The sequence below is a fragment of the Pempheris klunzingeri genome, chromosome 4 (assembly GCF_042242105.1).
Source record: "Pempheris klunzingeri isolate RE-2024b chromosome 4, fPemKlu1.hap1, whole genome shotgun sequence".
Lineage (NCBI taxonomy): Eukaryota > Metazoa > Chordata > Actinopteri > Acropomatiformes > Pempheridae > Pempheris > Pempheris klunzingeri.
The window spans coordinates 10,787,501-10,813,183 of NC_092015.1; the positions used below are offsets into that span (position 1 = coordinate 10,787,501).

The 25,683-nt window shown below is 42.5% G+C and overlaps 1 protein-coding gene across 5 annotated transcripts in view; it reads right to left on the reverse strand.

The window, feature by feature from the left end:
* LOC139199558 (muscleblind-like protein 1) overlaps nt 1-25,683 on the reverse strand; it is a 53,754-nt gene that overhangs the window by 9,376 nt on the left and 18,695 nt on the right. For all 5 annotated transcript variants that reach the window (XM_070828601.1, XM_070828602.1, XM_070828600.1 and 2 more), the window contains 3 exons: nt 7,797-7,967; nt 4,079-4,297; nt 801-1,040 (listed from right to left, as the gene is read on the reverse strand). In XM_070828601.1, the coding sequence (XP_070684702.1) occupies nt 801-1,040; nt 4,079-4,297; nt 7,797-7,967 (630 nt within the window). The remainder of the gene's footprint in view (nt 1-800; nt 1,041-4,078; nt 4,298-7,796; nt 7,968-25,683) is intronic.

Below are 25,683 nucleotides of genomic sequence, written 5' to 3' on the forward strand. Positions count from 1 at the left end.
TAGAAAAGAGGTTGAAAAGGGCAGATGTTACTGAGAATATTGTTCAATTGCGGAGGCATGTCTGATCATATTATGCCTGAATTGACTTTATGGAATAACTTTGACATGAAAGGTTACCTGAAACCAAGCTTACCCTCCTTTCTGGAATACCCGCTGCAAAATGTCATCTACAGTATTCGGCTGTGCAAAACAGTCCCTTTATAATGAATTATCACTGCAATGCAGAAACACGGCTGAAATTTACAGTAATCTTCACAGTTGTCTTGTCAGCCGAAAAATAACTGTAATACTGTACCATATTGACTGTGAACAGCAAAATATACAACTAACGAAGCAGCAAAACAAGGGGGAGCAGGAGGAGAGGAGCAGCTGACTAAGTCACATACTAGCATGATCACTACAGCCTGCTGATAATAAAGCACACATCCACTCTGTATCTTCTTTGTGCGCATTAGGTCAGAGCTGAAGAGAGCAGGAACAGAGGATACTGGAATGTGTGCTGAGAGATTACGTAAAAGCACAGGGTAGAGGATGTTGACTACAGCTAAATCCATAAGAGACTGGAAAATCAAGGCTAAATAATAATAAAGTGTTGTAGTATACTGTGTGTGCTCAACATGTACATTAGGAGAGCTTAAGGATTTGTTTTAGGTCATCACATGAGAAATCAAGTTTGATAATTTGATATGAAATCAATGTTACATTTCATTGGATTTAACTGGTAATTATTCTGGCTGCACACGAGGATGCTCCTTAGCTTGAGGCCTTGTTGGTGTTGTAATCTGCAGACAGATACCTACCATGGCTGCAGCAGCCGCAGCCTGGTTGACTTGGTGTTGGGCGGCTTTGATCTTGGCCTGCAGGTGAGCCGGAGGGTGAAAGTACTTGCATTTCTCCCTCGAGCAGCGGCCCTTTATGTAGTCCATACACACAGTGACTGTGTTGTCATTGGTGTCGATCATAGTGCTATCTGCAGGGTGGGCAAAGCGACAGTCGTTCTCCCCACGTGTGCAGTTACCCCGTTGGTATTCCCGGCATACCTGGTGCACAAAAATACACACTTTTTTTTAATTACTTTTATCTTGTTTACATGATCATAAGCTTAAAACACACAGAGGGATCTGCACAGACACTGGACCCACACACACATCACAGAGTTACTGTTCACTTTACTTCACATTTGATGAAGTAATTAATCTGTTCAGTCATTTCAGAAGTTGACAATCACTTTACCAGACAGAACTAACCAATCTTAATGACAGGTTCAGCCATTACTGTTGATTGATACCCAGAACAGACCATAAGCAGTGTTTACAGACTCATCAATCACGAAACATTTATCCATTATTCAAATGAGCTGTGTTGTTGTAATTTCCCATAGAGACAGAAGGGGGCAGTATCTGCGTGAACACATGGGAAACTGATTGCCTCAGCCTGAATGGAGGCCTCAATGAGGCCCATGGGAAATATGAGGCTGGTAACCCTCAAGGGAGGCTGTAGCTGACGTAATCACCAGCCCACGCATAATAACAGACACACACACACACACACACACAAGGTAGGTGCACATATAAATTATGAGGCAGCATTTTGCCCAGAATTAAATTTTGACACTTAAAGAGCTGTGCAATAACTTAAGATCTCCGTTTGAGCTCAGTCAGCCACCGCAGAGTCTGAATTGCATTCAGATTCCCATCCTACCCCAAATGAAATGTAATTTCATGGTACATTGTATCGATCTATCAGTTATTGTCATAGAACAAGGCATTTACCAAATGTCTGTTTACCAGTCTCAATGTCTGCATGCATAAAGAATTTGATTTGTGGTGGAACGGCTGCCAGACAAAAGGCCACCAATGCCGTTATCTACAAACTAACCCTGCTCTGTCTCCTGTCATGACAGCTCATCATCCACAATCACCGATCTGTGCGAGCGGCGAGGTAGGATTCTCTCTCTGTCTGTCTCCTGCGTCTCTTATGTGCCTCTCTCACGCACTCACACAAATGAATGTACACCTACACATGCACACTCATTCCCACCACTGCCACCATCACCACTGCCGCTACTGGTCTTATTTTTAAAAAAAGAGACTGCCTTGTTGTCAGGCAGATGTTGGAGAGGGAAGGAGGGAGGGAGGAATCGAAGGAGGGAAAAGAAATTGTGACAGTGGTTGATGAATAAAGTGTAAAGGACAGAGAGATGGGGATCAAGGAGACAGAGTGAGAGTCTTTGGGGATCGAGTGAGTGTGGCTGCTAGTGAAAAAAAAATAAGAGCAGAAAGGGCAGACTAAATGGAAGCAATTTGATGTTCTCTGCACCAGGTGTGGACCAGTGTGTTTTTCTTAACAGTGGTTAATCATGCATTAGAGAGAACTAACCCTGTGGAAGTGCTTAGTTGGACAAACAAATAAAGGGTCTGTTAGTCATATTTCTGTCCCCATGGTAACTGTCCCTCTGGGCCTTTTACATCACCATGGTTTCAGGTAAGCAACATACGATTTTATGCACGCTGAAGGGAAAGGAAAGTCTATTGCTCCATAAGAACAAGAGACGGAGAGACTGCCGGAAAATATTTCTCGAGAAAACAGTCTGGAGGATTGTCTAAAATAGGAATTCCTCTCAGCCTCAAGGAAATAGCCTGTAACATATCTAATGACTGGTATGTGTGTCGGTCCACAGAATTCTAGCTATGTTTATTTTGAACGACACACACAAGAAACTAAAATATGGCTGACCCTTCTCTCTTCGATATTTTTAGCAAACCCAGTTCCTGACAAATTAGGGTAGGATGTGAATTCTCCCAATCGAAAAGCTTCACCAGTCCACATGCTGAGCACTACAGGCACTGCTGACCATTGAGCCAATATATCTTGAAGGGAAAAACAGTGAAAACGAGCAGATTTTCTCTCTACTGCCACTTATTGCATTTGGCTAATAAATATTTCATATCTGTTTGTCTGTTTACTGGACTTTGGTGCAGAGTGGAATCAACTTTTTGCCAGACAATCGAGTCAATCCCAGACTGCATCAAGACCTGTGTGTTCTTCAACCAAAAACAGCTTCTTGCCTCCGATTTTCTTCAACTTCTATAACTTCCTCTAACCGGTCACGACTCCTCTATGAAACTCAATCACCACTTTCTGCTTTGTTTCAGTTATCTTTGTCACTGCTTGCCCCAATCCCTCTCCTGATGACCACAACAGGTCTACAGATTGATTTCCTATCTCCCCTCCATCTCTTTTTCCTGCCATTGACCCATTCCCTCGCTCTGCATGTCACCGACTCATTCATCGGGCCAAGAGACCTTCCTCAGCCTCACCCCCATTAATTACCCAGCTACCCAACGTTACATTTTAAATGTAACCCTCCTAACGTTCTCGCACGCCTCCTGCCTGCCTCCAACGATTTACCCATTATTCCGCTGCAAATGTTTCCCGGGTGGGGCTGCATAATGGATGAGATTGACTTACTGTCCAATTAATGATTATCTGAACACAGCTAGAGGAGCGGTGCACATCAGGTTTCAAATGACTGATTGGCTTCACAGAAGAATTAAAGATTTTTCTGCAAACACACTGATACAGTATAACTTAAGCTTGTGCCAAACAATGCTGTTTCCTGCCTGTTGATGGGATTCAGTATCAACAACATTAGTGTTTGTAGAGAGATACTCTCATTAACGTCTCTTTCTCTTTGCTTAAGTCTGGGTAATGACTGTATTATGGTAATGGGATGTAGTTACTGTAACAGAAACTGTGTACCAGATACATAATTAAAGTCTACAAACAGAAACTGTTGAGGCAAGACTTTCCAACCCATGCCTTTAATATTCAAATTGGCACAGCCCACATCTCAAAGCCCAATCTGTTTGCATAGTTGGGAAAAAGATCCTCACCAGATGCAGCGTTTACCAGAGTTTTGTTAATCTATATTTTAACCTGTGACTCATATGAAAGTGAAAAAATAATCATGCCTCTAATCTATGTGATCTGTGTTGTGTGTGTGTGTGTGTGCTTTTGCAGTCATATTTATCATATTTAACCTGCATCTGTGTCTTTGAACATGTGTGTTTCTCACCTCCAGTCTGTCTGTCCTCATTAGTTTCTGTGCAGCAGCAGCAGCAGCAGCTGGTACGGGGACACTGGGGTTGCTGGTGACCAGTACAGGGGCACTGGGCAAGATGTCAGCGGGCATCAGGCCGGGCGACACAGGGCCAAGGTAGGGATTAAACGCAGTGGCTGCTGCCGCAGCAGCATTGACATTGGTTGCAAGGCTGGGTGTGACTGAAAACATGGGCTGTGGGCACATGCAAAATGAGAGTTGGTCAAAATTGTCTCACTCAGATTTCTCACAAAGTCTATATACAAAAATGTTGAATATTCAATTACAGCTACCAAAAACTATAATGCCATCCTTCCTCACTCCTACTCAAATTACCCATTGAAGATATATGACAGTAGGTGGTGAAATAAGAGATGTATGCAATTATCAACAGCCAAGCAGAGGAAAGGAACTGGGGACATGGAGGGAAAGAAAATGGCAAAAATAGACGATTAATGGGCTTATATCTAAGGAAAAACAATATGTCCTCTTTGATGGCTGCTTGTCTTTCATTTAAGATAACGCATGAAGGAGGCCTACACTCTGTATGTGGTGTCACCTACTCCCACCATGGAAGAGATGGAATCACACGCTTCACACACCAGAGATCACACACATATACGAGTAATATGGATGAGGCACGTCAAGCTGTGTGTGCATGGGAGGGAGGAGAGGAGCTATAGCGTATAGCAATGTACTGCCTGTATGTGCTTTACTGGAATTTGAAAGGGAAGACATCCACATTCTGTGAGAGACAGGCTAAGGAGTCTGCTAGCTGACGTAGCGCACTGCAAGTTTTCCCTGCACGTTCCTGACCTCAGCCCCAGTCTGAGGATTGTCTCTTGAGCCCCTGCCAACACGACACAGTGAGTAATAGAGCAGCCGCAGCCAGGGCTGGACAGCTACATTCCTCCCAAAACCTCCTCGCTGCTCTGGGATGACTCAGAAAATCAGAAATAATGGCATGGACTTTCTAATTCTTCTAGTGCTGCCCTCTGGAATGTCGGAGGAATTATTTCTTATCACAAAGCACTCTGGAAAAGTAGATGTGTCTCAAGGTGCTCAGATATCAGTTTGGGATATTCTCAGCTCAAGGTTGAGATGAAATGGGTATGATGCGAGTGAGAAGACTCACAGTCATTGCCGTGATGTCACCTTGCAACAAGTTTGTAATCCTGCCACTGAAATTTTCTGGAATGCCTCCTCACTGAGCATTGAATCGTTTCAAATCATGATGGGACGTAGCAGATTCTTGCTATAAATCACAATTGCAACAGATCAAAAATAGTTATGCCAAACTGAGTGTATTGCAGGATCTGAGTGCTTCTTGTTCACAGTTTGTGAACAGCAGTGATGTGGTGTTTCTGTGGACTGAACAACTAAACTTGTTTTCTAAGAATTCAATAGAAAGATCAAAAGAATTGTAATTATCTAGAGCTGTGTTTCAGTGTTGTCTTATGCCCTATAATGCTAAGGTTTTTTTTTTTTTTTAAATGATGTCAAGTGATCCTGTGTAATTTGAAACCAACATACAATCAGCATTTCAAATGTTTACTTTGGACATGCGTGACCATGGAGCCAATAAACTGCTTTAAAATTGTACAATAATCCTATTTTGCCACTTATCTCATTGTACCAGTCAAATTCAAACAATGTGTGCTTAACTGCACGGCCTTTAGTATGTACAGTATCTTTATCATTTTATGCAAAACTTTTTGAAATGTGTCTCCAAAAGATTTCCCTTTTAATAATGAAAAGGAATGAATCATAAGTGTGTGTGTATATATATATAAAATACACAACAATATGATACAATAAAAAATGAATCTAAAGCAAGACTACATAACAAGGCAGGTGATATCAGCTTATTACTATTCATCAATTGTTTGTCGGAGGTTGATGGTGTTATTTCATCTTGGAAAAGTTGCATCGTGTTGCTTAAATGCAAATATAAATAATGGAATTGTATGATAAAAAAAAGATTTGATTTAAAATAAGTTATTGATTCTGAATGTTTGTATCTACAAGTGCACCAGATGTCTGGTTTATATCCATAGATTATATAGATAGATTTGTTGAAGATTGTTGAATTGCTACCTCAGCTACACTGTGCACCCTCTTTGTTTGTCATGGTGCAACCACTTCTCAGCACCAGCGTCCCCTGTTCACCTCCCACCCAAACGTGGAAGTACATCAATTACAGAAGTAAGACACCGCTGGAGTGCCCTTCCCTTATTTTTGTACACTGTCTAGACCAAAGAGTGAGTGAGTGAGTGAGTGAGTGAGTGAGTGAGTGAGTGAGCGAGTGAGCGAGCGAGTGAGCGAGTGAGTGATACAGTACTGTAGATAGATATAATTGTAATGTGGGCTCTCCGTTGACGTGGACTGTGTAATAAAAAGCATCATGAGCACCATCACTCACAGCCAGCTGTAATGGACCCTAATTACTTCACCCTCTGCACAGTTCCATGCGTGAAATGAAAGCGCTCTCCTACGCACATGGAAGAGAGGGGACAGCCATAGTCAAAAAAAAAAATGGGAGAGCAGCAGACAAAATGTGGTAGAGATACTGAAGATGGGGGCAGGAACCTAAGCTAAAGACACAGGGGAGGGATGGAGGAAGAAAGCTTGATTCCTAGAAAAGCTCGTATTCAGTATTCACTTCCCTTTGCACACAACATGGCTCTGTTTTCTTGACTTTTCTTTCCACTGCAGGTCTAAAGCCATCTCCCCCGAATGCTGTTGTCCTATCGCACTCACTTTACCTACCTGTCCTTACTCTGTCCATTTATCTCTTCCTGCTTCGTTCGGTCTTCCCTTTCTTCTTCTGCTGTGTCCTTCTCTGTCAGCCTGTCTGCCTCCTCCTCTCCTCTCCTTACTTTCTCTCTCTCCATGACATAAACAGAAAGGGAGGGCTTTGCAGTGCCAGGGAGATCTATTGCTTCTTTAAACCCTTTCATGGTTTCCTCTGTTCCTCTCAATGGGCCTCTCGACTCAGGCCCTCTTCCCCAGATAAGGTTGATAAGCCATCGGCTAAGTGTGCATGTGCTTGTGTCTGTCCAAGCATGCAGCATCTGAAGCTCTTTTGAATAGTCTGAGACAAATTCACTCCACTGCTCTCACTTAAACATAAAGGGACAGAGGAGAAGACAGAGGAATTACTTCAAGCCTGACTGACAGGTCTCATTGACTGTGTAAGGTCTCATGGACTGAGCAGGGAAGGATTCATTTGAAATGGCTGACTGGGGCTCTGGCCATCACCTTGAAGATCCTCAGGGCATGCGGCACAGTCAGAGAGCGATTTCCGATGTAATTTATTGCATGTGTGTGTGGGTGAGCATGCATGGATATGTGGGTGTGTCAATGCATGATTGCACAATAATAATATAATACTTTATTGATCACCACGTGAAAATGCAAGGGCTCTTTGCATGATCACATTGTGATCATTTCACCAAAAACTCTTAGACAACTGACTATGAATATGCAGTCTGCAAGTTAAGGCATTTTAAGCCAACTTCAGCAAAGCCAGGCTTGTGTCAGATAAAACAGCTAATTCACTTATGCATGTATGAAAAATGGGGCTTTGCAGACCTCTACAATATGAAGAGTTTGTACAAACCTGTGTGTGTGTGTGAGATGAGCATTATCTGTACTTGTTTGTGTGCGCGTAACATCATATGTGTCCTCTCACCACTGGTTGTAGCTGCGTGCCGGGCATCATGGCGTTGGCGAGCTGCATCTGCTGGGCCAGCATGGCCATGTTTTTCTGCTGGATGAGGTTGTTCCTTCCGTTGATCTCCAGCTGGGTCTTTAGGTGGGGAGGAGGATGCAGATACTTACAGTTCTCCCTGGAACAGCGGCCCTGGAGGAGGTAGGGGGGTGAAAGAGAGAAGTGGGAGGGATACGGAGGATAGACACATGGAAAGAAGCAAATTAGAACAGTGTTTCCCTTAACTGTTGCCTAATGTAAAGAAGTAATGAGCCTTGACTCAAGTTGCTGCCCTCCCATTTAGCAGGCGCTGACCTAACATCCCTGACATCTGGGCCTGCCACTGGGTTTGTCGTAAAGAAGAACGATCAGTTCCACTTTCTTTTCCCACTTCGTGACCTAAGCTGGCGCTCGCTACCTTCCCCTATTTTCTCAAGGTCCCATTGAGAGACAAATTAGCTTCAAGAGCAAGAGATAAAGGGGGATTAGCTGTCTATCTGCTTCTGCTAACAGACTGTAATACACAGAGTAAGAGAGAAAGAGAGAGTGATGCACCGTCCGCTAATAATATGGATATATTTTTTTTTATCAAAATAGTTGCAGATTAGTCTCCTTGCTGATTGAATAATCAATCAGTCGACAAATCATTTTAACTCCAGTGTTTGACCTGTTCAGGTTCAAAAAGGTCAAGACCACATGTCTTTGTATAACAGTATTATTTCCTTATATGTTTACTTGCTAGAACTGCTTCTGCACTGTAGCTCTAATTGATTCTTCAAAGGTTTGTGGGGTTTTTTGTGGCGAAAGCCCACGCTCTCCTCCGTCCAACCACCTAAGAAGCTGTCCCACTTGATGCTGGATGTTTCATGAGGCCCAGTGAATCACTATTGATCTCCTCCCAATTTAGACAAATTTAAGTGTCAATACTTAACATCATTCCAGAAAATAACAGGCTGGAGAACCAATGCTGGATCGATACATGATTGGAAACTTCTGTCACAATAAACATACACACATCATGGCACCCCATCTAATATTCTGCTAGTGTTTACAGGCAGTGCAGTGTGTGTCTGGGTGCTTGGTGCTATTGGTGATTATATTCATCCAACAGCCGGCAGCCCAAGGGGAGAAGGAGGGAATGTAATTTACGCTCTCATAATGCCTGCTCCACTGAACACTCCCCCGGATAGGTGTAATATTTTAGATATCTCCTCCTCTTTCTTACTCCCCCTTTCTCCTTCATTCCCTTCCTCCCGCCTCGATCCCCCATACATCCCAAGCCCCATGCTGATATTTGTTCTCCTTATCATGAATACAGAGCAGTGGAGTTGCAGTGGTGCCGCTGTGATCTGTATACGTGAACATGTTCATGTATGTGTGCAGAATGTGCAAAGCAGATGTACAACCCTCACTCTGCCTTTGACGCTTTCACTCTTTCTTCTTCTCTCGCCTCAATCTTCCCTCATCAAAACGCATCCTCTATCCATCTCATCCCATTACTCCTTTATATAAATCTATTTCCAGGGGATGGGGAGACCAACCCTGCGGCAACTCCACAGTACCGCCTCCCATGGGGAATTAAAGGTTGGCTGTCATGCTACTGCTTATCTCACTGAGATTACCTGCTGCCCGTTGCGGCGCACTATGACACCTGCTTTCACAACCTAACACATACACTCTCGCACACTTCCTCTATTCCTCCCACCTTCCCTCTTTCCTCTCCTTTCGTCCCATCGTATCTCTCCATCTCTCCCTTTCATTTCCCCGTGCAGTCTGTTCTGCCTGGCTACAGCAGGAAAGGTACTTTGCATTGGAGAGCAGCAGAATGTCAAGAGTTCTTCCAGCATTTTCATTGGCTGGAAGCTAAGAGCAATATTACTCCCAGCATGCCGATTGGCCTAGAGGCACACATTAACCGTGCTCCTAGTCTGGCTCGTCCCTGTGTGGTTGTGACTATTGATCAGCACTAATTGGTTAATGTCTTTTGATTTTCAGGGCACATCCCCTCCGGGTAACTAGACTTTGGTTTGTTGACTCCAGCCCTGTGTGTGTGTGTGTGTGTGTGTGTGTGTGAGAAAGAGAGACAATACAGAGTTTATCATTACATAAAGTCCCAAACACTCATTTTCAATGTCAACAAAAGCTGAAACGACTACGATATGTGGCATTTGAGAGGCATCGCTCATAGTGACCCCAAAAGGGAATTTTCACTAAACTCTAGCTTTTTTTAGCATCTTTCAGCTCATTGTTTTCTGGTTTTCTGGCTTGCAACGTAGCAGTTTGTGTTCATTCTCAGCGCCCCATAATGTCGTTTTCGGCCACAGCAGGCAGCTGTTTTACGCAAAGAAGCTCTATAAACCCCACTGTATGCTGCCAACCCAGCACCCAAGAGCAGACACACAAAGTTAGCGACTAGCCGGTGAACGGCGTATGGAGTGAGTGGAATGTAAAATAGACGTAAAGGAGAATTTTCACAACCTTAAAATGAATGATAATTTTATTCCATGTCTGTAAATAGGCGAGTGTTTAATTTGTCTTATCAACTTAAAAGGTAATGTGTCAACTTGTTTAAGCCGTCCGCAGTGGACAAAAGTCTGTTATTGGAATTAAATACCTTTTATGCCCTTTCTGACTTGAGCAGCAACATTTCTCTGTCAAAACCTTGTATAAAACCATTAGCATCAAACTAAAGAATATTTCATGCTTAATGAATCAATATTCAGCCGTTGGATCAGCAAACTGAAAACAAGATTTTTAGAATCTACTTTCAGCAAAGCTAGATGGAAATTGAATACATCACGATGGATCAAAAAAGCTTTGTCAGGGAATGTTTTTCTTTTGATGGTTTTGGTTCCCTCATTTCCTAAAAGGCAGGACCAGTTTAATGTGATTATCTGGCTACTCAATCGGTTGTCACTGCACACTAACACAGTGTAAAATATTAAGCAGAATCACGTACAGTGTGGTCTGATTTGGATAACTGTCTGATGTCTGGCCTTGCTGATATGTTTTTGAAAGAAGTACTGCAAGATCGTTTTGTTCCTCGGAGAACAAACACATTATCTGGATTAGGTACTATCATAAGGCTGAAAGTGAAATCATAATTATTATGCTTGTAGTGATGAGGATTAATATGCATTTTATCAGCTTCATTCAGAAAGGTCAGCGCCTTGACATAGCCCCATCCCCGTGTTTCACCAATAGCCCTATTATCTGTTGCTGTGTTGTTGTTGTCAGAACAATCCAATCCTGCGTGAGCCTCAAGTCCCCACCGATCACTGCCTGCAATTCTAATGTCCTGGTTTCTCTCCTGTTTTCCCTGCTGTCTAAACAGTGTCAGTACAGGTTAATGGTGATCCTGTCTGATCCAAAGCAGTTCTCCCTCTGGCTAGAAGGTATGACTACAAGACTCCACTCAAGCTGACTCTGATCCGCCTTCACCTGTCTGCCTGTCCTCCGCTGAGATGCTAATATGCTAACAGACTGCATCTGTCTTGCACACAAGCTCTCCATCACTGAGTGTTCCTCTATGTCTCTTCTCTGCCTGTTTCCCTCCCATTTCCCCCTTCTCATGTTCTCACAGCGAGCCTTTGCACCAAGCAAATTATATTCTTCTTTCATTCAAAGTTGCAAAACACTTTCTGCATGTCATAGTAAGGTTTTAGTAAACGGCATCTAAATATAGTATTGTCATCACTGTACAGATTATGAAATTTTAACCCAAATTTTGTTTCCCAGGCAGTTTGACTTGCTTTTAATTGGCAAGCAATGAAAATAGAGTGAACCAGCTGTCACAGTTCCACTCTTAAGTGTCTGTGTGTGCATGTACGTGCTGGGGAAATGGAGCATTCTGCATGTATGAATCACCTTGGCCTCATTACACCAGATATCTTTCAGCCATATTTCAGCCTCTGGACACACACGCATATGCACATACGTAAAGTGCACACACACACACACACACACACACACACACACACACACACACACACAAGTCATTGTTATTTAGTGTTAGGATTACAAATAGTTTGTGGTGGCAGAATGTTATTGATGCTTATTAATCAGTATAGCGGGGAAAATAAAGCAAATTAAATCCCATGTGGATACATTTACTTGCAACTATGCTTAAACATAAGCACCTGCACACATATACATGTCCTAACCTTGAGTTACTGTGCCTCAGTTACCACTGCCGCATTTTCACTGCAGTTTCAGGTGTCACACGTGTGGCTGCTTCTGACTTCAGCAACGACATGGTTTTAATCAGTATCACCTAATCCTCTATGGCAAGGTTACGTCAACAAGGCCGTTCACGAAAACAACAGTAAGGCTGGACAGTGTGAAAGCTGCTCTAATATTTTTGTATCAACAGTGACTGAAAGATTATGTGTAATGTGAAAGGAGTATGTCATAATAATAAACCCACAGAGAATTACCCTACCTGGCCGGCACCAAATAGCAGGCAGACAAAGTTAGCAACTAGCTGATGAATAGAGTCGAGCCATTAGCTGCTAAGGAGCCAGATATTGTCCTCAGGAGTTTGTCTCGACTTTGAAAGCTAAAAGGAGGCCAAACATCAGACTTTCACTCATTCATCAGGTGACCAGAGACATGACTCTAAATTAAGGTTGCATCCTATCTGCTAGATGTGTACTGCTTGCAAACATGTTCACTTTATCAGGCAGCCATTATACTCCACATGACCAAATGATCAAAAACATCAATACATGTTCACATTCATTTAACTTTCAGCGATCAGTGAAAGTTCTAGATAGTGCTAGCACAGGATAGTGGTGTGCATAGTGGTATAAAGGATAATATGATAGGAGAATCTGTGATTGTACACTAGATAATGCCTTACAAGAAACAGACAACAGTTTTGGCAAAGAGATGATTATAGAAAATATAGAGGTTTTATCTTTATGCTGAAAGTATGCCATCATTGTCATTTATCACCTTTATTTATCTGTCTGTTCTCTTTCTTTCTTTGTTTCTTCCTGATACCTGGACACAAACTTTATCATCCAGCATAAAATAACTTCTAAACAGTTATTTCTGGTTTTGTACATAATCCAGCAGCATTATTTCACTACAGTAACCACAAAGATAACCTCACATACTGCTGCTCAGTCACTCGTTTTCTTTGTGACCACAGTTATTCTGATTCTTTCCTATTTTTTCATCATGCACTTTGTCCGTCTTTTCTCCCTACAAGATGTTTCCAACCATATATGCCAGACTAAGGGTCATGGCACTCAGAGTTAAATGTTTATGAACTAATTAACTTACTATTTGTGTGTGTGTGTGTGTGTTTGTTCTGTGGTAGTATATGATCAAACCCTTAAACCGTCAGTCTTATTTGTTGCCTGCGGTAGTTTGGCAGCTCTCTGAAGGATGTGTCTGTGGAATTCCAGCGAATAAAACCCGTGGCAGAATTCCACTCACGGACCAGCAGCAGAGACAAAAACAAGAACAGAAAAAGAGGAAAGTAGACAGTCAGAGAGAGGTACGAAAACAGAAAGAGGGAGACAAACAGAGAGAGAGACAGGTGCAGAGTGTGCTTTTCCTATTAATATTAATCAAAGCAGTCTGTCTGTGTGATTTCAGCAGTGTCTCTGCTAGAACGCATCTACATCCTCCGAGGGCTGAATGGCACGTTGCTTTCCACTAGGCCATTCTGCATGTACACTCCCGTAATCACCCATTGATTCTGAATGATCTTTTAATCTACCCATCCAGAATGGCTCATTCCAAGTTAACCACACATAATCCAACAGCCTCTGATCTTTTCCGCATTCCCTCTTTCTCTCTCTTCTCGCTCACGCTGTGTCTGAGCTCCCCTCAGACCGTGACTGCTGCTGCACACTGAGCACCGTGACCAGTGTGACAACTGTAGAGCTCAAGTCTGGACAGCCACCGTCCCGAACCCCCGTGCATTATTAATTCTCTCCTAATGGCACCGCCTCCCCCTCCTGCTCCCAAAGACGACCATCAATCAAGAAAGTGCCGTCTGGATGAGGGCCGTGATGAGAGTACACAAGCATATATGCGCTCACACACACGGGCTTGTGCTTTCTTGACCGAGGGTTCCTGTTGGCAAGCATACGTCAGACAAATTATGACATCAGACACAGCACAAAGAACAGCCTGTCTGAGGACTGAGAGTGCTGCCAGACTGGCCAATAGCATACACACTCTCTCTTTCACAAACGCACACACACACACACACACACACATTAATACAGCACTTATTAACCAATACACTCCAGCTGCAAACCACTGGCCCATTATGCAACATTGTTAGGAAGTACACCTGAACATGTCTTTTTCTTTGAAGTCAACAGAGAAAAAAGTCCTGTGTCCTTTATCTGCTCTCTCTCCATCTCTCTATGTGTCCCTGCTAATACTAGATGTCTATATAAGTCTCATTATCTCTTTCCAATCATTTATCAAATCTGGAACACCCCTGGTGCATTAGTATAACAGCCTAGATCAGTTAATGGCCTTAAAACCTCATTTAACTGGGCAGAGGGATAAGCCTTTGAGACATCGACAAAGATAGATATGTGGACAGAAGAATCATAGACAATGATAAACGGAAGAGACATAAGAAACCGGAATAAAACCGCTGATGAGTTCACAGAAAAAATACTGCACCAGACAGTGGAGCTCTTCTACGTCACAAATGACGCAGAGTCGGCAGAAAGCTTTTAACCGTAGTGCTCAATTAGCCAAAACACCAATTACAGCCCCCAAAAGCACTACTAAGTACTTAGTCTGACAGTGTGTTAGCATGTTTTGGATGGGTGCGGGTACAAAATCATTAGTACAGGAAGTTAATGATGGGGCAAAATTGTTTGTCATCCACTGTTATACATGGCAGTAATGTCTGGCTCAAGTGGTACCTGTTTGACGCATGTTTACTGGTGGTGATCAGTTTTAGTCACGGTCAGTAAAGCGGTGGAAAATAAAATTAGTGTGTAATTTATGACATGAAACATTTATTCACATTAATTTGAAAACCACACATTTTAATCTTTTAATCAGATTATTTTGATTTAAAAATCTGGTTGAAATTAGGTTAAGAGGCTTCATATTCCACTCCTGTTGCCAAACTTTTCAGCAGCAGTAAGATTTCTGAATTTACCTGAATGTGTCAGTGCAAATTTGACAGCAATATAATACTTGTGGATGACACTGTTGCCCGCTGGTTTGAATAGCTGCCTTCCACTGACATTTTTTATTGAATCGATAAATCATTTAAATGCCAGAAAATAGTGATGAAAATGGTAAAGATTAAGCAGGAACCAGAAAATGCCAAATGCCAGGCCAGCCAACATGTGTGGTCTAACATTGCATGTGGACTGCCTATAGGCTATATGGATTATTTGTCCATATCCAAGGACATGCAACTGAAAGTCTACAATTTCTTCATTTCTTGGGGTTGAGAACGTGTTTTTGTGTGATATGTTGATGCTGTGATATACTGTCCAGCCTTTCTCTCTCCAACCTCCCCCCACCACTGTGCAAGGGATAAATGATACATTCATAAAACGCTCATGACGGTTGACTGCCTAGTTGTAAGTGTTATTCTTATTCTCCGTGATAATGTCCTCACAGTGGCGACGTCTCCCACGTTTCCCAAAAAAGAACCGAAGTGTCAACAAAGCTGTGGCAGAATGGCTACACACCCACCATCACAGTTACCTCTAAATGACCCACAATATCAACACTAATGGGAGGTGCCAACAATGCAAGGATGCAGCTTACAGTCTCCAAACACCATCCGAGGAACGGGAACGGTCTTTGTGAAGTAAAATTACCTGGACGGAGATGTTTCTGTGGCCAGTAAATTGAGGATCAAATTCCAGACATAGTTTAATGAGGTGGAGTGTTTGCTCTTCACTCCCTGACTGTAAGCAAAACAGCACTGTTGTACCAGATCAACATATTTGAAAGTCACTTTGCTGGTGACATGTTCGTTTATACTTCCAGGGAAATTCTTTTAGGCAACTCCTCATGTGTTCTGTTTATGGGTCTTTTATTTTACGCTTAGGCTTTGTCATTGCTGTTTTAATATCACAATGTATGAATTATGGGTTACTGCCTTGAGCAGTCTGCAGAATTTCTGATTTACAAAAACTGTGCATAAAAGCCTCAACAGTCAGTCTCAAGCACTTGGCTATTTATATATATTTGCTCTTGAAGACTGGGCCACAGAATGTAGGCCTGTATATCATGTGATCATCAGAACCTTTTGGGGTTTGACAAATCAGGATCAGTCATACCTAAAGTATCCGCTGCCAACGACTTTGAAAGTGAACATCCTCTTAGTCAGAAAAGTCGGCATTAGCATTGGAGAAATAAAGTTGGTGGTGAGTAAAGGGATTAAATGTAATGTCAAAATCACCAAGTCAGCAGCAGAGCTCACTCTGCTTGCTCACTCTGCCTTTTTCACTGACCCTGCTGCAGTCACATAGCCAGGGCTTCAGTTTTCGGTTGCTTGTAAAATCTGCTTGAAAAGGAGGATTAAAATAGTTAAAATGAACAGTCTCCCCCTCTCTCTCTGGAGGGTTCGGTATAGGTGGCAAGTGTTGTCCTGGCTCCTGTGGGAACGTCATTGTAGAATTGTGCAAGGCAAAGTCTCTAATTAGCTTTGTTCTCATTAGGTCTACAACACTATCTCCCCTCAGACAAACACACACACTCACCAGCACGCATGCACGAACTCACACACACACACACACACACACACACACACACACACACACACACAGATAGTGATGTAAAGAGAGGGAGGCCACCCCACAGCCCCAGAGATCTGGCCCTTCTTCTCTATTTCTCTTTCAATTAACCCTCTTCCTCCATCCTCTATGTGTTCATCTTTTTCTTTCTGCCTACATCTCTCCTTCACTCTCAGTCTAAGCATTCTCTATTCACAATCTCTAAAGTTTAGTCTAATTCAGTTTTATCTCCCATTCACTGTGCCAAGGAGGCAGGCAGAGAGCAGACCCATTAAAACAGCCTTAATGGAAGACTGGTGAACAGGCACACAGGATTCAACAGCTTTTAGGCCTAATTATTTTCTGCCCATCTTTGTAACACTCATTCTGCTGATGTATGGCCCTCACTGGCTGCTGGGAATAGACCTCTTACTCTTTTTTTTTACACCTAAACCTCCCCCTTTTTTTTATAACTCGATGTTCCCCTATTTCCACGATCTCCTTACATTGCTCCACAACTATTGTCAGTAAGTCTTCATCAAGACGCAAAAAGATTTTTTTTAATTGTTTGCCTGAATCTCTATTTGAGGATGTGAGGAGAGGAAGACAAGGGGAGGATAGAGTTGTCCTTGTGAATGAACAAAAGATGCTTGCTGACAAAGACCAGCAGCTGCCTTTGGTTTGCGCTGTGATCTTTAGCAGCTACACTGAGTGGCAACAACGTGAAAACAAAAGACGCCGCTGGCAACATGCAGGGTGCTGCCCTCAGTTTGTGAGTGGACACTCAACACTCAACAAACATAGACACAGCCACATGACTGCACATTCTTAATGTGCACTCTTTGTGAAATGATCTGAGGAGGGATTTAGTCTCAAATGACAATTTTTTTTCTTCCTGCACTCCTGATGAAACGAGTCGGGATCAGATGCAGTAGAGTCAGAGGGCTGGAATGTTGTATCCTATTCTACTTCTGATGAGTCATGGGGACGTGGCAGATAATCACGAGACCACGCCCTGAAGCCAAGTAAAGGAGTGAGAAAACTGAGAGAAAGTTGTCAGACGCGAGTAAAGACATCTTTCCTTACATGTAAATGTGGTACATCTCTGCACTCACACACACACAAACACACACACACACGCACAATCCCATTCTCCTCCAATGAAGGGTGTCACTGTACTGGCATCAGCAGCTAGCGTCATTGCCTTGAGGTTAAAGCAGATAAGAGAGGATTAGCATTCATTACTCCATAAAGTGATGATACCCCCCACAAGCACAGACGCACACACACACACACACACACACACACACACACCGATGCATGCACACTCTCAAGGCACACACACACACACACTCACACTCAGACACACAGAAGGGGAATGGCCACAATTTTCCTCCATAGCCACGGCTCCTCTTTTTGAACACTAACCATCAAAGCTAAATACAAAGGGAAATAACGGTAATACAGAGCAGCAGCAAGTAATCCTTTGTATCGCCAACAACTGCAGAGCTGGAAAATCCTCAAACTGAAGCCTTGGGTATTCGTGATGAGTTCTGACAACGTTGGGGAAAAAAGAAAACAAGGACAACAATAGAAAAGATGGAAAATGTTTATGTTTGATGTGCGATGTTTTGACTTATTGATGTCTTCATGCTGAAGTAACACATTTTCCATCCAAGAATACTCAGCACAAATAATTAACTCAGCACATTTAAATAACTGTTTTTTTCCCTCAGGAGCTTGGCTTCACCACTACAAAGGACCACTCAGCAGACACATTCCCGGTTCCCGTTACAGACACACAAGAGTGCTAAAGTGAGAGACAGAGAGACAGACAGAGAATAGATACAGAGACTGAGACGTGTCATTTGTAGGTTAAGGATATATTTTGTTAGTGCGATAGATCATGTAGAAAAGCATGACACAGTATGTCTTAATTCCCTCCCACACACACAGACTAAGCGGCAGAGCAGAGGGCCATCACCCCGTCCCTCTCCACGGCGCGCCTTCCGGCTGCACACTCATCCACATCGATCCACATTGATCAAAGTCGGCCTGTACCACTTCAGCAAAAAGCGGGGTGACACTGGGCAGGGTGATCACCTTCCCTGAACCTCTTACAATGGACTCGTCCGTTGTCAGAGATGCCGCTGCCACGTGCCGTAATGTATGTAGTCACAAAAGTAGCGTTGTATATCAAAGGAGCCAAAATCGAAAAAAAGAACACACAAAGTTCAAATAGAAAATGTGAGAAAAATTGAATTGAAGTTACGCTGAAGCTTCAATGATTTCTTTGCATGAACACTAAGGATCTGACTGTACTCCCTGTGTCACTTAGATCACATATTTTGTGATATGTAGCACGGTCTAGACTTCAAATATGAGGAGAGCTGCAGCGAGGGACATCACGGTGACAGACAGCGTGCTGTCGGCAGACTCAACACAACACAGCTGCTGTATCTCTCTCTGATGGCTGAGCCTGATACCGCTGTAATCCAGTTAAAGCCCTATTGAAGAATCACAATGTCCAACAGCAAGCCGTGCGACATGCACTATAACAATAAAGGGATATTACAGACATTCTTCAATCTCGAGCGCACTGAGCAGACGCCTGACACGACTCGTGTTCCACGCTCTCCCCCTGTTATTACTTTCTCTCCATTCATGCACCACCTCTCTGCTTCTTCTTTCCTGTCCATCTGTCCATCACTGTCCATGTCACACCATATCATGCACCCGTCCGTCTCTCTATCACTCCATTTCAGCTCTGCACAGTCTCTTTTCCTCTCTGGCTTTAATCTGCTTGTTAACACCACCCTCCTGTCTGTCTGTCTGTCTGTCTGTCTGCCTGTCTCTGCAGGGATAACATTGTTTACCTTATATTTAATGTCATGATGATGCAATCACAGATGCAGGCATTTCTGCAACCAAATTGGCTTCTTGGGTCATTCAACAGCTATTTTTGCTTTTGCTGCATACTTGCATGACTTGCAGTTTCAGGGTGGAAAAAAAAACAAGAGGATTTTACAGGTTGCTGTAAGACGGTGATTCAGAGTTGATGTATTAACTTTTGCAGAAAGGGGGAAAGAGAAAACCCACGCAGAAAGCAGCAAAAAACATCCACTGCATAATGGTCATGATGGATCAATATTGCATGGAGACAAAGTGCTGCTAAACAGTGTGGTTTCTGTTAATTAGCGCTCCTCTAATGATCTCTCTCTCTTTTTCTCCCCGTCCTTCCCCCACTCCCTCACTTTCTGTACTTCCCTCCCACCCTCGCACTTTATTGCGCCTTCCCATTAAATCCTCTCTTTCTTTGGCTTCATCACATGTCATTTCACTGTCTAAGTCTGTTGATTCTGTCCTCCTTACCAATGTTCTGTCTCTCAGCAGTGAAAACAAAGTGAGAGGAGGTATCCGAGTTCTTTTCATAACCGTGATAAATACCCCACTCCTGTGTTTGTGGCTGATGGCTCTCAAGGATGAGATTTAATGAACCTCTCATCCAGCTCTGATTATTTTCTAATTAAAGGAGTGAGTGATGGGGGCAATGAGTAAATTTATGAATGCATGTTTATAACTGTGGGGGGGAAATAAAACAACAAACTTGCTAATGACAGATGCCGAGACAGAAATCATACTCAGTTGAGCCCTGTTTAATGCACTCCCTTGGGAACGGAGGTTGCTTGGCAAAAACAAATGTTAGCAACAGTCTACAATCATATGCTTATAATTTTCTTCAGTTGCATTAGTTGCATTAATCAAGCTGGACTTGCTTGCTAACAAATTGTATATCAACAAGCATATTTTTCTTTGCTTGGTGAGACAGCAAATCACTTTTAACTTTCTCAGCATACCATAAACAAGAGTCCAGGGTCCTGCTAGAGGCTCTACTAGGCTATACTTGCTTTGAGCTACATGCTAACGCCACCATGCTCATGTGCATACAATGACTGAATTTGGATGTTTAGCATGTATAATGTTTACCATGTTCACCATCTTAGTTTAGTTTGTTGCAACACAAACTACAGCTGAGGTTGGTTAGTTTTGCAGGTATTGAACAAAGTACAATTGACATGGTGCCACATGAAAAGTTAAACCATCACCAAAGTTAGTACATTCATCCTTTGGGGACAAGAATTGCATGGAAGTCTATCTGGTTGAATTTCACACATTTCATTCAAAACAACAAATGTCAACCTAATGGTGACATTACCAGGATTCAAAATCCGAACCAAAGTTGGTAGGATTCATCCTCTGGGGACAATGAGTGTGTGAACAACCTGCAGCCTTGCTGCTAGCATGGCTGAAAATTTAGTCACAGTAGCGTTACATTTCTCTGAAAATGTATTTGCTGTTGTGAACATAAAGTCTTATCTCTTAAAGTATAAACACTAGAAGACAGAGTTACATATAGACATATACGTATGTCAATGATCTGTACCTGCATATGCTTTGCATGGTGGTGGGTGGAGCCAATCACAACACTCAGTGGGTGAGAACGAGGTTACACACTGAAGTGGTCATCAGTCTCTCACATTGTTAGTATAAATAAACATACTGTTCACACTCAAAATCACACCTACAGGCAATTTACAATTGCTAATTAACCTAACCTGCAAGTCTCTGGATTGTTGGAGAAAACTCATGTATGAATACTTACATAATCTAAACTCCACACTGTGGGTTCAAACCAGAGACAGCGCTAAAACCATCACGCCGGCCCATATAGTATGTTCAGTCCAAAATAACAGCCCTCCGCCCTTTGTATCCGCTTTGATCATTCAAACTCTCTCTTGTTCCATTTTAATTTCTTCATTCCATTACATCATGATTTGAGAGCTACCGTGTAATGGCTTCCATAACGGCACTCGCATACATGATCAGTTCACAATGACCAATAACATCGCAGCGAGAAACTTGCCCAGCCTCTAACTTTCTGCCTGTTGCTGCCTGCAATACCATTAACCCGCCACCGAAGCCACTCTAACGTGATTACCTACCTGAGGTGAATGCTTATGATTTCAAAGGACTCTCTGTGTTTTACTGGCATCAGTTTGTGTGTGTCACTGTGTGTGTGGGTGAATGCAGTAGAGAGTAAGTGCTTGTTTGGTGTTTGTGTCAATGTGTGTGTTTATGCGTTCAGGGTTGAAATTGAAGGATTATGCTTCAGAAGTGCAACTGCATAGCGCCTGAACTCCTGAGATCAGATGAAGAGCACTGGGTCAGTGACAGATAGAAGGAAGGGGAGATGGAGGAAAGGGTAGACAGTGGTAGACAGACTTATGGCGCTGCCAAATGACAAAAGCGGGAGAACAAGTTGGCAGACGACTCGCTGTCCAGGAGTGAATTAATGGTCCGTTGCTCCCACTCTCCATTTACTTCTCCCTCCACCCCTCTACACCTTACTTGTCTGCAGTCTAATTTAAATGTTTGTTTTACCGCATCACTCTCAAAGAATTACAAACGCTGTGCTTTAGAAGCAGTCCTAAGACTGTGAGGTTAAAAAAAAAGAGGGGAGGAGGAGGGAAGGTGATCAGAATACTTGGAGAAAGACGAGGAGTTATATTGGTGGGGAGGGGGGCGAAACAGACCAACAGGAAAGGATCAGGCCATAACTGATTAGATATTCTGTTCACAACAGCAGGAGCAGCAGGAGCAGCAATAGCAATGGGACATCACGACTCAGCACGCAAACATGCTGATATTACCTTCAGTCTGCCTAAACGTCCAGGGCCCTCCAGCCACGTGCGAAAACACATGCAAAGGCACATATACATGCAATGACTGTCTCAGTCATATATGGAGATAAGATTTGCATGTAAAGAGTTCTAGTTTGAGGCAACGTCAATGGTTTGTTAAGTGGAGGATTAGAAGTGAAAGAATGAAGGGTGCCAAACGGTGAAACAGAGATGATTGCATGTGGTCGGAGGCTATTCCTGAATGCCCTTGTATGTATTTTGGCTCTGATGTTGTTGTGTCATGTCTCCGTGCTGATGCAGCGTGTTTAAAGATGGATGTGTGTGTGTTTGTGTGAGTGTGTCTATGCTGAGGCAGCGTATCCACAGATGGATGTAGAAATGGTGGCCTCTCTGAGGACAGAGAGACATTTAGAGGAGACGTTTCAAGGGAGGACTTGCTCATGAATAGAGCCCGACAAAGTTAATAGCTGCTGGCTGTGTGTTCCCTGCTTACTTCTTCATGGCAATGTGCTAATAAAAGCCTCCTTTCATAATGTCCTGTGTAGGCTGGGCTATGTGAGAAATCAGATATGGTATATCTTGTTTAGTTAGGCCCAAAATATATTCTATAAATGGATCTGCAGAGCGCTAGATCATAACAGTTAGAAGGAGTACACCCACTTGCTAACACTAATGTTTTTGAGCATCTCTTACACCAATAACGCCACTTGGCAAAAACAACTAAGAGGATACTCTAATACATGTGAACACACATGCACTTCAAGGGTACAATTCAACATACAATAGTTTTGCAAGAACATCAGTAAATATCCATGAGGTTTGCATTGATTTTTGCATTGATTTTTAATTTTCATTTATTGATTTTGCAGTGACTGTAGCCTTCAAGTAAGTGTTTACTGCATTGAGACTCAGCAAAGATAAGGCGAATCCGTGCTAACGCTAATTGATGTGAGCAGTTAACTTTAAAACTGTTTTCGCCACCATTCATTTACAGATTTTGAAATTTGGGGAAAAGAAAATTAAAGTACTGGACAGTACAATCAGTATTTGTGGGAGATGCCCTTAAAGGTGCAGTTTGTGGGATCTAGTGGCATCAAATGGATGAGTTTGCATTTTCAGCCTCAGCTCACCCCTCCCTTTCCATGTGCGTGGGACACACTACGATGGCTAATGAGCATTCACGCTCTTGTGCTTTTCCTTGTACTAAATAATAAGTATGATCCTCCATTTGTCTAAGCTTGGGTTCTCAAACCTCTCTCACAACAGGTCTTCTTCTAATTTCATTGTCTTCCAACCGGTGCATTCATGGCGTCAAATTCAAGCTGCCATTTCAACGTAAAAATGTAAAAGGCTAAGTTTGTCCAGTCTGGGTTACTGTAGTAACATGGAAAATGGTGTGCTTCCTATGTAGGTATAAAGGGCTCATTCTAAACCAATGAAAACACAATGATTCTTAATTTCCGGTGATTATACACTTCTGAAAATGTAATTCTGAATACTATATTCCATTTCTGCCAAAGGATCCCCCTAAATCCTACACACTGCACATTTAAGATCTCAATCACACTTGGCTTTGGGACTTCTGTCAACCCTGAGCCAGCACTGTTTACACGCAAAAACCAAACCTGTAGTAAGCGGTCCCCAAAGTGGAAACATTCAGAAACACTGGTCTCACATTGTTGTGTGGACCAGGAAAGACTGAGGTTTTGGAGAAGTTAAGAGTGCTCAGGCACAACAACCTAAACCCAGAGGGCAGCCACATACCTCTCTCACACGCAGACACATTTTTCAGATTTAACCAGCTTGATGTAGAAATAATCAAAAACACTGACGCTCTTTGTGACCCCAACGAATGATGACGCACAACAAAGACAAGCAAGCCCCATCAACCATTGAATGATTCATCTTTCCCTGATTGGTTGGCCACATAAAAAAAAGAAAAAACAAAGCCAGAGACAGACAAATGTCTCCCCAAAATATGATGAAAAACAGATAAAGACAAAAAGATAAAAATCACTGAGTGTGAAATGGAAATGAAAGTGTCTGGGATGCCTGGGAGAGAAAAAAGAACAGGAGAGAGGAGGGGGGGTGTAGGATGGGTTGAGTAGAGACAGATTAACAGAGGTAATGAGAGGAGAGGATGAGAGCGGAGAGCATGACAGTAGAATACAGATACAGGCCAGATTAACACTGGTGGAGTACGTCTCCCTTTCAAAGAGTTCTTATCCAATATACTGCATCCCTCTGTGCACTGCACACACACACACACACAAACCTCTACCTCTGTTTTCCACTGGGCTCTCATCTCAATACATATTGCCTTGCCTATTCTCTTGTTATCTTTCCTCTTTCCTTTCCCCTCTCTCTCTTGCACTCACCCTTTACATTTTTTGTGTCTTTTCAAGGACTCTGGAGTATTCCATATATGTAGGTCACCATACGTTCCAAGTGATGCCTAGCTTGTGTTTGAGTGGCTTTTTTTGTGCAATATGAAAATGTATTTCTGGTTCTGGGTGTATGCATGTGAGTTGTACTCTGAAAATCAGCCTATGTTCATTGATCACTCCGACAGCAACAAAAGAGTGCTACTCATAACTCACATTCAGTGACCAGTGGTAAACATTAATGCATATACAAACATAATTCTGAATATACTGCATTGATTCAAACGGCGTGGTTTTACAGCACTTACTGTACATTAATGTGGTTCGATGTTATTGCTTCAGATGATAAATTATGGAGTTTACAAAAGCTGTAGTTTTTTTTTTTCGTGGAATCATTTGAATCTTACATGAATTATTTAGGCACTTAGGGGAATTTTGAACAAATAGAAAAGACCTTTTTTATCGGAGTTTGCTTCTGTAATAATGTCCCAGCTGGTAGCTGTGTCAAAGTATTTTCATAATTTGTGTATACATGCCTGTGTTTGCGTGTGTGTTTGATGAGTCATTACAGAAAAGGTACTCTATGGAGACCAGACCTTAGTGTAGACCACTCTTCAGCCTTAATGATAACTTTTGTAAATAAATTTAAATTGGTTTCTATGTTTTTTTGCTATCTAGCTAGATCATGCTTCCTATACTTTAGGAAAATATTTCAAAAATCTACAGGCACAAGCTCCAGTTTAAACAGCCATTACACAAATGAACAGATCGTTTAAAGTGATTATGGGTACATTACACACAGCAGCATCACCATAATGACGGCAGCGCACGCCCTGTGTTATTGCAATGATAAGTTCACCAGTTCTCAAGGATAAGGCATCTCTAGCATGATCTTCACACTTAGGATAATGTAATGCATCATGAATTGACATTGACCTCACAACCGTAGCCACCGAAACCCACAGTCTGGTTCACTTCTTGAAGTCACATGTTTAGGGGTCACCAAACGTTCAATGGTTAAGCGAAGGGATACACCTTCTCACATGTTTTATACACTTAG